Consider the following 12,304-nt stretch of genomic DNA (forward strand, 5'->3'; position numbering starts at 1 on the left):
AGGAAGAAAGTATCAGATATTAAGCGACGTTCAGTGAATGTTCATGCCTGTCCTGTGACAGTTTCTGACCTCAATCAATCTTTATGATATCTCCCTTTCTAACCTGGGTACTGCAGCCCATTCTATCACCTTGTCCTGTGCCCTGCCAATGTGGGGCAGATTCAAGAGAAGAAACACTGGGAATTTACTATTATTTTATGACACCTTGTGACTGGACCGAAGAATGTGCCACATTGTAAGCCGCTCTTCAGAGGTGAATTTACATGGTTAGCGTACCGGTTAGTACAACGCTATTACAGCGCCAGCAGTTTGGGTTCAAATCTCCCACTGTCTGTGGTGAGCTTTTATATCTCCAGGTGGGTTTCCTATAGATGGTCTATGAAGTATTAGGTTAGTCAGTTCACATGAATATAATTGTGTTTTTTGCGCACATGATCCTCAAGAGACTGTTGTACCTCTCGATTATTTTTAAAATTAAATGTTGGCCCTTTATTGTACGATCATAGCCATTACTGTAAATGTTCCTGTATATTCCAATTATTTCTGCCTCACATACACAGGGAAACAAACTAAAACTTTGTGGTGTCATATCCGTTCACAAAGATTCTCATCTGCAATTAGAATTTCAACACAGCTTTGTTTTTTTAAAAGTTTTATTGTGACAAAGATTTTTCCAGGTAATACCTTGTGTAACTTGCTCCTCTTCGTTGAACAAGTATTTTAACAAAACTCACCATTGTAGTCATATACAGCGCGGTGGTTTGCCACAAATCCGCGTCTTGTGACACTGGAATCTGATCGAAAATAAATAGTCATGCTGTTGGATGTAGATGTAAAGGTTTCATTTGAATCGTGGCAGAGTTTTGCCATCAAAGAGGAACTTGTTGAAGGTCCATCATATATTGCAACGTAATCATAGGAGCAACTTGATGACTCTTCCAGGCTGTTAAGACAATGATCACAGTTTGAAAACCAATTCTGGTTTTATTTAAATTAACATTTCAAAAAATCTCACAATGATGAAAACATGAAAATCATTTGTGCAATTGAAAGAACACAAACACTGTTCCACACGTTCATCATGAAACCTTTCAAAACATGCATAACAACATTTTCCTTCACCTATAATAAAATTCAGTGAACTCATATCCACATATCAAACCTACCATTTCCTACAATTAACTCAGCTCAAACTTTACGCACTCTCCAATGTAAAGAGCTCATTCCTTTCCCTTAATTCCTCTGCCTCTATTACAGCTGCTCCCAGGATGATGTCTCCCATTACAAAACATCCAAGATAACCCCCTCCTTTAGAAAGCATTGTTTCCACGCTTCTGCCATCATCTTAGCAGTTCCCTAAATCTCCTCTTTTTTCTGTATACATGACCTGGACCGTTGCAACCCCGAGCTGCAATTAGGAGGAGATTCACTTTGTCCTCAACTCCCAACATACTATCCACTGCAAGTTCTGCCATCTCCAATCTGATCATATGATCAGAAACATCAGTCAATGCTCTCCTTTCTCCACTCTCTGCAGGGACAGGTGCCACAAGGACTCCCTCATTGACTCATCCCCTCCCACTAATCACACCCTTGTTACCTACCCCTGTGTTGGCAAAAAATGTTGCACTTGTGCCCACACCTCCTCCCTCACCACCAGACAGGGCCCCAAAGAGTCCTTCCAAGTAAAGTGACACTTGTATTGTGAATTTGCAGGGGTCATCCACTGCAGCCGATGCTCCTGTTGTGGCCGCCTCAAAATCAGAGAGGCTGAACACAGGTTGGGACACTATTTCTTTGAGCATTTTTGCTCTGGCCACTGCAAAAAACTGGGACCTCCTAGTAGACAAACATTTAAATTCCACACACAAATCCCATTCTAGCAGGTTGGCAGATCAGGGAGTTATTACTTGCAAAGCAAGTCCAGCCGCAAATAACAAGAACCACACCCAATATTCCAACTGGGCAATCTCCAAGCAGACGGCATTAACATCGACCTCCATTATGCATTAAACCCTTCCCCTGCGCATCACTCTTCCCCCCCCCAACTCCTTCCTCCAGCCCTCACCCCCTTTCCTTATCTCTGTATTCATAGACACTCCCTACCCATCACCTCACTTTTATTTCCTCTTCTGCCCTCCCACCTTTATCCAGCGATTACCTGTCCTCTTCCCCCTGCCCCTTTCTCCCACCTTCCTTCTCCACCAACCCTCTTTCCTTTTTATTCAGCTAGCTGCCTGCTATCTGCTCATAGCTGGACAATGGTCTGATGCCTGAAACTATGAATCCCACTTCATTCCCATAGACGCTGCAGGTCCTGCTGATTTTATCCAGCATTTTTGTGTATTGCACTGAATTATCTACCTGGCATCAATTCTTAGCATTTACCTCTGGCTGCTTCATCCCTAAACATATTTATTTGGCATGAATATTATTGAAGATATTGTTCAATTCCAATTAATAAATTCCTTACGCTCTAACTCATGATATTTATTTCAGGTTGTAATGTGTACCGGCAGATATCAAAGCAGTAATTACTTCCATCCTTTGCGATTGTCGGTTCAATCAGTAGATTCCACTTTTCTGCCCATTCGCCTCATTCGTGAAATTAAATTTTTCGATATTGGACCGTAACTTATGAAATTCCATGTTGCTACACTGTTTAAATCCTTTTATCACACATCCTTACAATAAATATTACTTATCTAATTAAATGTATGTGCCAGAGTTAATCTCCTATGTGGTCAGAATTTATTATCACTTATTATGATCAATATTCCAGATTTATTTTATTCTAGGAATTCCTCAGCTGTCACTATATATGTCAAACTTGCAGCTCCACCACATTTCTCCAGACAAGTCCAGACTGTTGCCGATCATTGTATAAAAATTAATGATTGTCCCCATATCTAGTTCAAGTACGTACATATTCAATGAGCAGACATAATCATCACTTATAAATGGAAATTACGGGCAGGATCACAACACCCGTCGTGAAAAAACACACTAAATACATTATTCATCATTGTTGATAGAGAATTTAGAATCATGGATATCGAGCACAGTCAACTATGTTTTGTGAAAGGGACAAAAGATAGGATTGTTCAAAGAATTCGTGCCTTGAATGAATTCAAACCATCTACTAATGCAGTTAGTTAACGGTATCTAGCCTGACATGACTTGTATCGTAAAATGAAGGTCAAATCATCTTCACTTACTCAAATGCAATAAACCGCAGATCAATTATTTTGCTGCCATTCACTCTTATGTACCATATGCAGGCTGCATTATCTGGATAGTTGTCTGGATATCCAGGACTGACGACAGACCCTGAGGCACCACCAAGGAATCCTCCACATGAACCACCTGTGAACAATAAGGAAAGTGGTAAGTCTAGATGGGACAATAAAAGGGAAAAAAAAGCTATTTCTTTTGGTCCCCCTCACAGTGTTCGTTACCAGCTTTCCTGATTTCACAATTCTTTATGATATTGAGCTTCTCCAGCTGCCAGTCTATCTCTCCTCCCTGCCTTATGCGACTGTTTATCTAACGGAGTCTATGCATTAAATGTTCATGACCTTCCAATGGCATTTCCTGATCTTCCTGCTGTTTAGAATTGTTTGTGGTGCCCAGATTAAACATAATTTTCCTCTGTATTTAGTCTGGGAGCAATGACAATTTCAATACTGATATGTTTGGGTTCGAATCTGCCACTGTCTGTGGAGAGTTTGAATATCTCCAGGTGGGTTTCCTATAGGTGCTCAATGAAGTATTAGGTTAGTCAGTTCACATGAATATAATTGTGTGTTTTGCGCACATGAGCCACAGGGGACTGTTGCATCTCTTGTTTTTTTTAACATTAAATGTTGGCCCTTTATTGTACGATCATAGCCATTACTGTAAATGTTCCTGTATATTCCAATTATTTCTGCCTCATACACAGGGAAACAAACTAAAACTTTGTGGTGTCATATCTGTTCACAAAGATTATCATCTGCAATTAGAATTTCAACACAGCTTTGTTTTTTTTAAACTTTTATTTTGACAAAGAGTTTTCCAGGTAATATCGTTTGTAACTTGCTCCACTTCCTTGAACAAATATTTTAATAAAGCTCACCATTGTTGTCATATACAGAGCGGTAGTTTGCCACAAATCCGCGTCTTGTGACACTGGAATCTGATCGAAAATGAATAGTCATGCTGTTGGATGTAGATGTAAAGGTTTCATTTGAATTGTGGCAGAGTTTTGCCATCAAAGAGGAACTTGTTGAAGGACCATCATATATTGCAACGTAATCATAGGAGCAACTTGACGACTCTTCCAGGCTGTTAAGACAATGATCACAGTTTGAAAACCAATTCTGGTTTTATTTAACTTAACATTTTTTAAATATCACACATTGATGAACACTTGAAAATCTTTTGTACAATTCAAAGATCAACAAACACTGTTCTACACTTTTATAATCAGACCTTCCAAAACATGCACAACATTTTCCTTTCCGCATAATATAAAACAGTAAACTCACATCCATCTATCAAACCAAACAATTCCTACAGTTACCTCAACTCAACCTTTTCACACACTGTCCTGTGTAAGGAGCTCATCCCTTTCCCTCAATTTCTCTGCCTCTGACATAGCTGCTTCCTGGATGATGTCTCCCATTTCAGATCCTCCGAGATGTCCTCCTCCTTCAGAAACCGTTGCTTCCACACCTCTGCCATCATCTCAGGAGTTCCCTAAATCTCCTATTTCCTGAGCACCTGGCCTGCACTCTTCTGACCCGAGTTACAGTGTGGAGGGGATTCACCTTGTCCTCACCTCCCAACATATTATAGGAAGAATGTGGAAGCTATGGAGAGGGTGCTGAGAAGATTTACCAAGATATCATTTGGATTGGAAAACAAGACTAATGAAGGAAGGTTAGTAAAACTGGGACTTTTCTCTTTGGAGCTCAGAAGAATGAGTGGAGACTGGATCGTGGTGTCCAAGATAATGAGAGCCATAGATAGGGTGGATATCCATCACCTATTTCTCAAGGCAGGAATAACAAACACTAGAGGATATATGTAGAAAGTGAAGGGAGAGAAGTTTAGGGGAGACATCAGGGGTTTGTCTTTTTATGCAGAGAGTTGTTGGGGCCTGGAATATCTTGCCAGGGATGGTGGTGGAGTCTGAAAAATTAGGGGCATTTAATAAACAGGCACATGGATGGAAGAAAAATAGACGGTTATATGGTAGGGTGTGTTTAGTGCTTTTTTTAAAGGAATATATGGGTTGGTAAAAAATTGAGGGCTAAAGGGCCTGTACTGTGTGGAAGTGCTCTATATTCATCTATCAGCAATAGTTAATTGGCAGAAAATACACTGACTCTTCATGTGCCATAAAATAAAGATGGAATTATTTCACTTACTCCATTTCTGTAAAACGCAAATTGATTCTCCTGCTGTTCACACTAATGTACCAAATGCAGTCTGCATTATTTGCATAGGCCAATGGATAACCAGGACTGACGACAGACCCAGATGCACCACCAATATAACCACCACAAAATCCACCTATGAACAGCAAGCAAATGGTCTAGGTGAGAAATAATGTTAAAAATTAAGGATTTTTTTTTTCCTTTGGGCCTGAGCCCTTCCTCTAGGTACGAGTAAACAGCATTTAGCAACAGAGGATTACAGAGCACAGACAAAAGGTGCTAATTGGACATGAATCAGAGGAGAAGAGAGGAAAGGTGAGAATTGATAATGGGAGGAGGGGATTTGACTCTGAATGAAGAGCTGGGGGAAAGGAATCATAGGGATACATATGGTGGGCTAACAGAAACTGGAGAAGTCGATGCTAATGCCATTCGGTGGGAGGTGTGTTTCATTCGATTTGCGATGGTCTCAGTCTGGTCATTCTGGCTGTACATGAGACCATTGATACAGCATGACAACAAAGGAATGCAATGGGGAATTGAAATGGGTGACCTCTGGGAGATCGCCGAAATTGTGACAGACAGACCAAAGTTGCTCAAAGAAGTGATCTCCAGTCTGCGCCCAGTCTCGCTGACGTAGAGGAGACCACAGCAGGAGCACCTAGTGAAATAAGTGACTCAAGCAGATTCACAATTCATGTGTAACTGAAGTTGGAAGGAGAGTTTGTGGCCCTCAGTGGTGTTGAGGAAGGAGGCATGTGTGCATGTAGAGCACCTGTGGACACAGGTGTAGGTGCAAAGGGAAAGATTGGAGGGAAGGGGGGAGTGGATATGTGGTGAAAGATATTTTGTTACCTGTTGTCTGTAATGTTTTAGTTGTTCTTGTCAAAGATATAATGTTAGAAAAGTTGAAATTTGTTGAAGTCTCAGAGTGTGTTCAAATTTTCTAAACTGCATTCAGAAACAAAACTAACCTAGTAATGATCACAAGAGAAGATATTCATCTGTTGTGAGACCCACAACAAAAATATATTTGAGACAAAAGGAATGTAGCAGAACCTTATTCCAAAATGACTGTCAAGGAATGGAGGCATTCAGGGACCATGGGAGGCCCCAGGGACAAGCTGTTCTTGGGCTGAAGGATCGAGTGGAGGGCCAACTTAAAGGCAACCCTTCTGTATTCATTCCTGAGGAATACTCTGGAAGGAGAACTTTGGCATGGATAGAATGACACTGTTGAACAAATTAGAATTTTATGGCTGGCTTTAAGGTATCCACACACCCTGTGTTGAATCAGAAGTACATCTGTGTGCTAAAGGAGGTAAGAGAGAATGTCACTAAATTCTTAACACTAAATCTTAATGCTTTCTGCGCAGATCAACATCCAGACAAGAGAGCAAAAGTGGCACCTTTCTTCTCACTGGACAGCCAAAAAATGCCAGGTATTGACGATGGAGTGGGCCTATTGTCAATGTGAGGGCAAGAATTGGATACAGTTAATATAATGAAGTTTAAACTTGTCAAAGTTGATCAATATTTTGTAATAGACATTTTGATACCTGTTGTCTGTGTTGTTTCAGTAGTGCCTGTCAAAATAATTATGTTAGAACTTTTAAATTCTGTTCAATGCTCAGACTGTATTCAAAATGACAAAACTTCACTCAGAAACAAAACAAACAAAGCAAATTATCAGGTTACAATTAAATAAAGTTTGCAACTCTCAAATTTGAAATTAAAATTACAAGTGTAACCTTGTCAAAGGGCAACAATATGTTTGTAAAACACATTTTGATACCTGTTGTCTGTGATGTTTCAGTTGTGCCTGTCAAAGTAACAATGTTAGAAATATTGAAAACTGTTCAAGCCTCAGAGTGTGTTCAAAGTTTCTAAACTGCATTCAGAAACAAAACTAACAGCAATGATCAAGAGAGGAGATATTCATCTGTAATGAGAGCCACACAAAAAAAAATTTGGACAAAAGGAATGTAGCAGAACTTATTCCAAAATGACTGTCAAGAAATGGAAGCATTCAGGGCCCATTGGATGCTTCAGGGACAAATTGTGGCTTGAGCTGAAGGATCAAGTGGAGGGCCAACTTAAAGGCAACCCTTCTGTATTCATGCCTGAGGAACACTCTGGAAGGAGAACTTGGGCATGGATACAATGACATTGTTGAACAAATTCCAACTTTATGGTTGGCTTTAAGGTGTCCAAACACCCTGTGCTTAATCAGAAGTACATCTGTGTGATATAGGAGGTAAGAGAGAAGGTCACTAAATTCTTAACACTAAATCTTAATGCTTTCTGTTCACAGAACAACATCCAGACAAGAGAGCAAAAGGGGCATCTTTCTTCTCAATGGACAGCCAAAAAATGGCAGGTATTGACGCTGGAGTGGGTCTATTGTCAGTGGAAGGGCAAGCATTTGTTAATAACTTGTCAAAGTTGATCAATATTTTTGTAATAGATATTTTGATACCTGTTGTCTGTTTTGTTTCAGTAGTGCCTGTAAAAATAATAATGTTAGAACTGTTAAATTCTGTTCAATGCTCAGACTGTGTTCAAAATGACAAAACTTCACTCAGAAACAAAACAAACAAAGCAAATTATCAGGTTACAATTAAATAAAGTTTACAACTCTCAAATTTGAAATTAAAATAAGATGGTTAACCTTGTCAAAGGGCAATGATATGTTTGTAAAAGACATTTTAATACCTTTTGTCTGTGTTGTTTCAGTTGTGCCTGTCAAGGTAATAATGTTAGAAGTGTTAAAATCTGTTCAAGCCTCAGAGTGTGTTCAAAGTTTCTAAACTGCATTCAGAAACAAATCTAACCTAGCAATGATCAACAGAGGAGATATTCATCTGTTATGAGAGCCACAACAAAAATATATTTGGGACAAAAGGAATGTAGCAGAACTTATTCCAAAATGACTGCCAAGGAATGGAAGCATTCAGGGCCCATTGGACACATTTTGAAACCTGTTGTCTCTGATGTTTCACTTGTGGCTGTCAAAATAATAATGTTAGAACTATTGAATATTATCAAGGTTTCTAAAATGCATTCAAAACTTAATGTTCTGGTTCCTTGAGATTGCATGTTGAGTGATTGGTGAATTAAGTGCTCTGGGCTCAAATTTTAAACTTTCAAATTTTCTTAGCTATTTATTTTCCGCTACTTTTATTGCCGTTTGCTCAAGGCTGCCATTTGTTCAAATTTTACTGTATCTTGACATTTGATTGGTATGATTTTACTCAGTTCTATTGTGTCGTTAGAATCTATAGTCTGCATCTTGATAATGGGGATTTTTTGGGAGCTATATCTAATGCTGATCTTTTCCCATATTTTCCCACTGATATTACCCAATTTACATCAATGGACCTTTGGTGAAACTTCCGGTGGAGGAGGGTCCCAGAAATGGAATGTTAACTGCTTCTATTTCCACTGATGCTATTTGATCTGCAGATTATTTCCAGCTTTTTCTGTTTTTATTTCAGATTTTCAGCAATTGTGGTTTTTGAGTTTCAAAATCAGACATGTTCAGGTTGGGGACTATCATAACATTGAATCATAGAAAGCGAGATGAGCTGAGGTGAAGAGATGTTGAGCAAGGCCAACAATAGCAAAGAGATGGATGGCTGTTTTCTTCTTTTATTCCACCCTGGAGTGTGATAAAATTCCGAGGAACCTGTTCACTCTTGGATTATTAGATACTCTTGGATTAGCAGAGTTTAAAGTGTTGTTGGGGAGAATACAAGTATTGGGTTTAAAGAGAAAAGTGATTTCCTCTTTATCATCGAGATAGCAGATGAGAATTTTTAATGGGAAGTCAGATACATGGCAATTGATGGAATTAAAATGAGCTTGTAGTATCATTGCTTCGGACAATCTAACCCTAAGAATTGAGAAACGGAACCAAGATGCTGAAGGAAAATACTCCATTTTATATTTCCATAAAGCACAATTCCTCAATTTACCCTCAACATGAATGGATGATTTGCTCATGTATTAGTTTACTATTTTTGAGAATTTGTAAGGTGCAAATGTTTCTTGTATTTCAAAGTTGTGAAGCACAATTGGACTATGCTGCAATTTGGAAGGTGCTCTTGCTCTGCAAGCCTTTTCATTCTTTCTTTGGGTCTCACTTGCCTTTGACTGGTGAACTGCCATCAATCATTGCCTCAGCAGTTCTGCCCTGGCCTGCGTGGAACTGCAAAATGCACTTGGATGGAATATGCAAAATTATAACCACAAAAAACACAATTTTTACCTTTAATTTGATGATAATACTTTTGCAGAAAGTATAAGAAGGACAGTGGCCTTTCAAAGAACAAAGACTGTATTCCAGTTAACTGAGTGCCCCAAGATAATTAAGTCACTTTAGTTCTTTGTCCACAAGAACAATTGATGAAAATCTGTGAAATTCGCTGTCTATTGAAATAGTGGAGACTACTTCAGTAAATATGTTTAAGACAAGGTTGGAGAGACTTTTACATAGTTTGGGAATTAAGGAATAGAGAGAAAAGGCAGGTCGGAGGAGATGAGCTTATTATCAGATCAGCCATGATCTCATTGAATGGCGGTTGGCCTACTCCCACTCCTATTTCTTATGTTCTTATATTCCCATAGACCTATCTATGGAAATATCTGGCCCTTCCTCCACATGAACCACATAAACTAGAACATTAGCTAATAGTATGGCACAATGGTATGAAACTTGAATTTTTCAATTTCAGGGAATGAGTCCTCTCACTCTTCATCCGAACTTCTTCCGAGGCTCCCATCCGTTCTTTTCACCTCTCTCTCTCCCTCTCTCTCTCTCTCTCTCTCTCTCTCTCTCTCTCTCTCTCTCTCTCTCTCTCTCACACATTCCATCCTCTCCTACCTGCAATTCCCCTACAGGATTGCTCCCCCTCTCCCCCTCCACACTTTGGTTCAATCTGGTCCAAGTGTCCTTCACCTCTCCCCTACTGCTTTTTTTGAACCATTACTACCACCGACTCTTCCCATCAGATTCTAATAGCGCAGCCTTTGTTTTGATCTGAATAAACATAAAAGTAAAAAGATCTACAGATGCTCGAAATATTGCTTGAAAAACTCAGAAGCACAGGCAGCATTTGTTTTAGTGTCAGAATCCAAATAAACTGGATACATATCCATCCAGGGGAGAGAGTGAATTGCAAAATATAAGTAGTCAAGTGGAAAAGTGACAGAAAAACAGTGTAACATTGATTTTGTACTTTTGGAATATTTTATTTAAAATTTTCAGTATATAGTTACAAAATAACCCCCTTCTCTCCTCCCACCACCCCTCAACGCCCCCAACATCCAATAACCCTAAAGGAAAGAAGAAAGAAAGGAGATGTAAACAATCACATGGATCAAAGCAACAGCACCATGATGGGCCAGAAGAGATTCAAATTTTTAAACCCACTTAATCTAGATAAGGTCTCCATATTTTCTAGGAAAAAATGATAATTGTCACGTAAATAATGCATTATTTTTTCCAATTGAATGCAAGATTTCATTTCCAGATGCCTTCTCTGCAATCCCAAGTTAATCTCATTTTTCCAAGTAATACCGATACATTTTTTTGCAAAAGCCATCACTAATCTTAAAAACACAATTCGATACATAGTCAATCTCAATTTCAAACTAAACATTTAATGATACCTAATAAAAATAATGTTAGGTGCATTGGTAATTAAATCTTTCTCCAAAAATGCATTAAGTCATGTCCAAAATGATTGAACCCTATCACATAACCAAGTCGAATGTAATAAAATAACTTTCTTCTTTACAACATCTAAAACATAAATCTGAAGAAATTAAAGTATATCTTTAATTTCTGAGGTGCTAAATGCAACTGATGTATGAAATTATAATGGAGTAATCCATAATCTCACATTAACAATCTTAGACATACAGTCCTTACATATAGTTCTCCAATCTTCTTGATCTATTATTATTCCCAAATCTTTTCCCCATTTTCATCTTGATTTGTGAATATCTGATTTAGGGATTTTATTTTGCAACAATTTATACATTTCTGAAATAAATTTAGTTGTTCTTCCTTCCATAAGCAAAATTGCAGTTTATAAAATTAATTTGGATAAAAGTGAGATTATGTCATTGATCGATGACAATTATATGCAATGTAAGAAAATTGTTCAGTTTAAATGGTCAGATCAGATTAAGTATTTAGGTATTAGAATTGACAAGGATTTGGATAATTTATACAAGTTAAATTATTTATGTTTATTTTATAAAATTAAGGAAGATTTGAATAAATGGAAAGATTTACCTATAATGTAAATAGGTAGAGTGAATTGTATTAAGATAAATGATTTTCCTAGAATTTAGTATCTTTGTCAATCTATTCCTTGAAAAATTCCTCAGAAGTTTTTAAAAAGATTTGAATTCCATAATCACAAGTTTTCATGTAAAGGTAAAATGGTAAGAATATCCCTACAAAAATTAACATGGAAGTATGAATTAGGATATTTGCAACTTCTGAATTTTCAGAATTATTATAAAGCAGCACAATTGAGATTTATTAAGAGAAAGTATGATTTTGATATGGGATAATATAGAGTTAACTAAGATTGGTGAGAAAAGTATGGCTCAATTTATTTATAAATGGAATACTGTTATTAATTATTAGTAATAATCCAGCTATCAAGACATTTAATTGAATTATGGAATAGGATAAATGATGAGGTAGGTACATAGGGTAAGATTTGAAATAAAACTCATTTTTATCAGAATAAGCTCCTAATAGTAAGTTATTGAAAATATGGAATCAGAAAGGAATTAAAACAGTACAAGATTGTTATGAAGTTGGTTATTTTATTTCTTTTCAAAGAATGAAAGAAAAATAT

General features: G+C 37.7%; 2 protein-coding genes across 7 annotated transcripts in view; one reads left to right on the forward strand and one right to left on the reverse strand.

The window, feature by feature from the left end:
• Positions 1-12,304, forward strand: part of c10h10orf88 (chromosome 10 C10orf88 homolog) — a 63,494-nt gene that overhangs the window by 49,199 nt on the left and 1,991 nt on the right. Inside the window, exons 15-19 of one of the 6 annotated variants that reach the window (XR_011345323.1) lie at positions 3,282-3,387; positions 4,672-4,923; positions 5,493-5,585; positions 6,800-6,865; positions 7,738-7,803. The gene's annotated coding sequence lies outside the window, so the exon portion shown is untranslated. Of the gene's footprint in view, positions 1-3,281; positions 3,388-4,671; positions 5,586-5,636; positions 5,739-6,799; positions 6,866-7,737; positions 7,804-12,304 lie in introns of all 6 variants that reach the window. The other 5 variants (XR_011345319.1, XR_011345320.1, XR_011345322.1 and 2 more) reach the window with 5 other exon arrangements.
• LOC138744071 (scavenger receptor cysteine-rich domain-containing protein DMBT1-like) overlaps positions 1-12,304 on the reverse strand; it is a 46,538-nt gene that overhangs the window by 32,348 nt on the left and 1,886 nt on the right. The window contains exons 2-6 of the mRNA XM_069899559.1: positions 7,903-7,929; positions 5,415-5,559; positions 4,118-4,326; positions 3,219-3,366; positions 735-943 (exon numbers count right to left, since the gene is read on the reverse strand). Of these exons, the coding sequence (XP_069755660.1) occupies positions 735-943; positions 3,219-3,366; positions 4,118-4,326; positions 5,415-5,559; positions 7,903-7,929 (738 nt within the window). The remainder of the gene's footprint in view (positions 1-734; positions 944-3,218; positions 3,367-4,117; positions 4,327-5,414; positions 5,560-7,902; positions 7,930-12,304) is intronic.

Source organism: Narcine bancroftii, chromosome 10 (assembly GCF_036971445.1).
Source record: "Narcine bancroftii isolate sNarBan1 chromosome 10, sNarBan1.hap1, whole genome shotgun sequence".
Taxonomy (NCBI): domain Eukaryota; kingdom Metazoa; phylum Chordata; class Chondrichthyes; order Torpediniformes; family Narcinidae; genus Narcine; species Narcine bancroftii.